Here is a 3,053-nt window from a genome sequence, read left to right as displayed (position 1 = left end):
GCCCAGAGAGGTGGTGGATGCCCCATCCCTGGAAACATTCCAGGTCAGGCTGGACGGGGCTCTGAGCAACCTGCTCTAGTTGAAGATGTCCCTGCCCAGGGCAGGGGGGTTGGACTAGACGGGCGTTAAAGGTCCCTTCCAACCCAAACCGTTCTGTGATTCCATGATCATTCTATGATTTTACAGCTCTGGCAATATACAGACACGCACAGAGGAACCGTGCCTTATTCCAAAGTCTCTGCCAACCTTTCACCTGCTGCGACATTAAATCGAGGCCTGTTTGGGAACAGCGAGCAGATGAATTGCTAAAGATGGTCAAAAAAGCAGGGGAAAGGCCGCGTGGGTTAGTAGGCGCAGCACAGAACAGACTCCCAAGGAAATCTGGCCACAAAAGCCTCAACTTCCCCATCTGTTCTGACCCTGCGGCCGACTTTAATGCCTGCAAAATGTGACAATATTAATATAATGGTGAGAAAATAAATCCATCGGCTTATCCTGCCTACAAGGAGTCCCAGCTTGAACCAGACTTACCAAATACGCCACAAAGGACAGGTAGATCACGCTGAGAATCGCAGCCCCGATGTACAAAGCCATGTGGTTCAGGGACATGACATAGGCCACCACGAAGTACATGTTAATGCTGCAGATCAGGAGGATCAGCACGCCACCACCGATCTTCCAGAACCTGCGAGCAAAAGCAGAGCAAAACGGGGTGAGGCGGAGGGGCCGCTCTTGCGTTTGGAGGAGATGCTCTAGGCCACGAGGCGAGGAGAGGAACGAAACGCGTGCCTGAGGTGAGCAACGCGTCGTCTCCCGCTCGGAGGCGATTCCCTTCGTACTTACAATCCGTTGGCAAAGTCATTCATGACACTGGGCAGGCTGGTGAACGTCAGGACAGGGATCAAAGCAAACGGAAGCTGGAATAAGCAAGAAAATGGAGAAGAATAAGGAGTGGAAATTGTTCTGATTATCTCAGCGCGGACAAACATCCAAGGCTTGCTCATATCTGACAGCATTTCCCCAAAGCTATTGTAAAGCGAGTCAAAGGGACTTCTCCCCTGGCTGGAAGGAGGAAGCAATTTCAGACCCTGGCTGATCCTCTCCACCTCCCCCCAGCAGATCAACATCTCCCGGCAGCCGCTCGCTCTGCTCAGCTGCTCCTGCAAACCCTTAGGCACCAGGAGCTGAAATATTCAGTGCGAGATGTTCTTCTTCGAGGCCTGACCCCCAAGCCGGGCGCTTGCTGCTCACCTGGAGGCTCATAAGAACATTTAAGAAGTCGTTCATGCCCGTCAGGTGTTCGACGTCCTGAAAGATGGCGACGAAGAGGGTGGGGGTGATGGCGATAGAGCGGGTCAGCAGCACCCGGGCAAAACGGGACCACCGCAGGTTCAGGAAGCCCTGCAGAAAAGAACCAAAAGCAGCTGCTGGGCGAAAGCAGCAAGGAGACTTCAAGCGCAGTGGGAAGAGGGCGGCTCGGGGCGGGATTAAAAGCTGATTTGTTTGAAAGGCACGTCGGGGAGTTTTATGGAGCTTCCAGCAAGAGCTGCGTGTCCAAGGAAGGGGAATCATCAATATGAGCTTTAAAGGCTCGGGAGTAGAGAGAACAGGGACGCAGGCAGCCGCTAAGAGTGCTAATTACCTCCATGACGAACTGCCCAGAGTATGTCCCCGTCATCGTCGAGCTCTGGCCGGCAGCAAGGATCCCGATCGCCCAGATATAGAGAGCAGCGGGGCCGAAGTAACACCCCAGAACGACGCCCTGGAACAGAGATTTGTAGTCTCACGTCAGTTCGGTCCCACATCTGAGAGCAGGAAGAAAGAGCAGGCGAATTCCCTTGTGACCAGATTAATCACGGGCGCCGAGTTGAAAGAGGAGGGATAATCCGTTTGTAGGAGAGGGAAAAGCATTCCCCACGTCGGCAGCAGATAAGGCGATGCCTCACGGGCTGCAGTTTTAACAAAGCAGGTTCGGGATGGATGCAAGGAAAAGCTTTGTCACGGCCAAGCTAATAAAAGAGGGGAACAGATAGCCGGGGAGTCTCTGGGGTCAGGTTAGATGCAGCACGATTAGCAAAGGGACAGATAACTTTGCTTGGTCAAAGGGCTGGGCTCAAGGATCCCCAGGGGTCTCCTCCAGCTCCGTTTTCGGCGATCCCGTTACAGGCCCCGGCCTTCAGCACTCAGCATTTCCCCAAAAGAAGCAGCCGCTACACCAGGCAAGGACGCCAGGCTGCCGGAGGCGAGGCCATCCTGCCCCGCGGGTCACTCACCCCTTTGTAGATATCCACTTCCAGCGTCTGGTTGTTGTTTGGGAAGAGCGAGGAGTGCGGGCTGCTGGCGTTCACGCAGACGTCGCTCTGCAACGACACGAAGGGGCAGGAGGTTGGGTTTGCTCCACGCGAGAGAAGCGAGGACGAGCAGAAAAGGCTGCACGCGAGGAGCAGCGGGTGCTGGAGGTCCCAATGTCCTGGGTGCCTCTTCAGACTGGTTTAAATGGAAATAATCAGCACCCCTGTTCTCCCCCCCCCCCTTTACACACAGAATATATGGGCTCTGCTTGACCCAGGGGCACTGGTGAGGCTCAGAGCTGCCCCCCTGCTCACAGGGTCCCCCCGTTCCTGCTCTAACAGCCCCACGGTTCGGTGTCAGCCAGTCCCTGGCAAAGTCCCAGCCCCAACTCACCACATCCGCGTTCGTCTTTTCAAAGAAAGCCTCAGCGAAGACGGTCACAACAAAGATGTTAATGATGAAGGAGACAAAGAGAGCGATGCAGGACTCGATGAAGAAATACTTATTAGCTTCTCGTACTTCCCTCTTGTTTGCACGGTTCACTTGCCGGGACTGAAAAGGAGATGGTGACAATGGCAGGCTTGAGAAACAGGAATTCGCTGTCGTATTACTTATATCTGCAATTACACCACATTAGACAGTGGGACATGGGTCACTGGATGGGAAGAGAACACGCCGGAGGGAAGATAAAGCAAACCTCAACACCTGCAGAAAAAGAAATGGCTGGTTTTGCCACCGTGGCCGCGCTAGCACAGAGACCA

At 54.2% G+C, this 3,053-nt stretch overlaps 1 protein-coding gene across 1 annotated transcript in view; it reads right to left on the bottom strand.

Moving 5' to 3' along the window:
- Positions 1-3,053, bottom strand: part of SLC11A2 (solute carrier family 11 (proton-coupled divalent metal ion transporter), member 2) — an 11,779-nt gene that overhangs the window by 1,571 nt on the left and 7,155 nt on the right. Inside the window, exons 9-14 of the mRNA XM_009320929.1 lie at positions 2,686-2,844; positions 2,274-2,360; positions 1,643-1,762; positions 1,252-1,401; positions 844-917; positions 532-685 (exon numbers count right to left, since the gene is read on the bottom strand). Coding sequence (XP_009319204.1) covers positions 532-685; positions 844-917; positions 1,252-1,401; positions 1,643-1,762; positions 2,274-2,360; positions 2,686-2,844 — 744 coding nt within the window. The remainder of the gene's footprint in view (positions 1-531; positions 686-843; positions 918-1,251; positions 1,402-1,642; positions 1,763-2,273; positions 2,361-2,685; positions 2,845-3,053) is intronic.

This window comes from Pygoscelis adeliae, unplaced genomic scaffold (assembly GCF_000699105.1).
Source record: "Pygoscelis adeliae isolate BGI_AS28 unplaced genomic scaffold, ASM69910v1 Scaffold973, whole genome shotgun sequence".
Classification (NCBI taxonomy): Eukaryota; Metazoa; Chordata; class Aves; order Sphenisciformes; family Spheniscidae; genus Pygoscelis; species Pygoscelis adeliae.
This window is presented reverse-complemented; position numbering and strand designations above follow the sequence as displayed.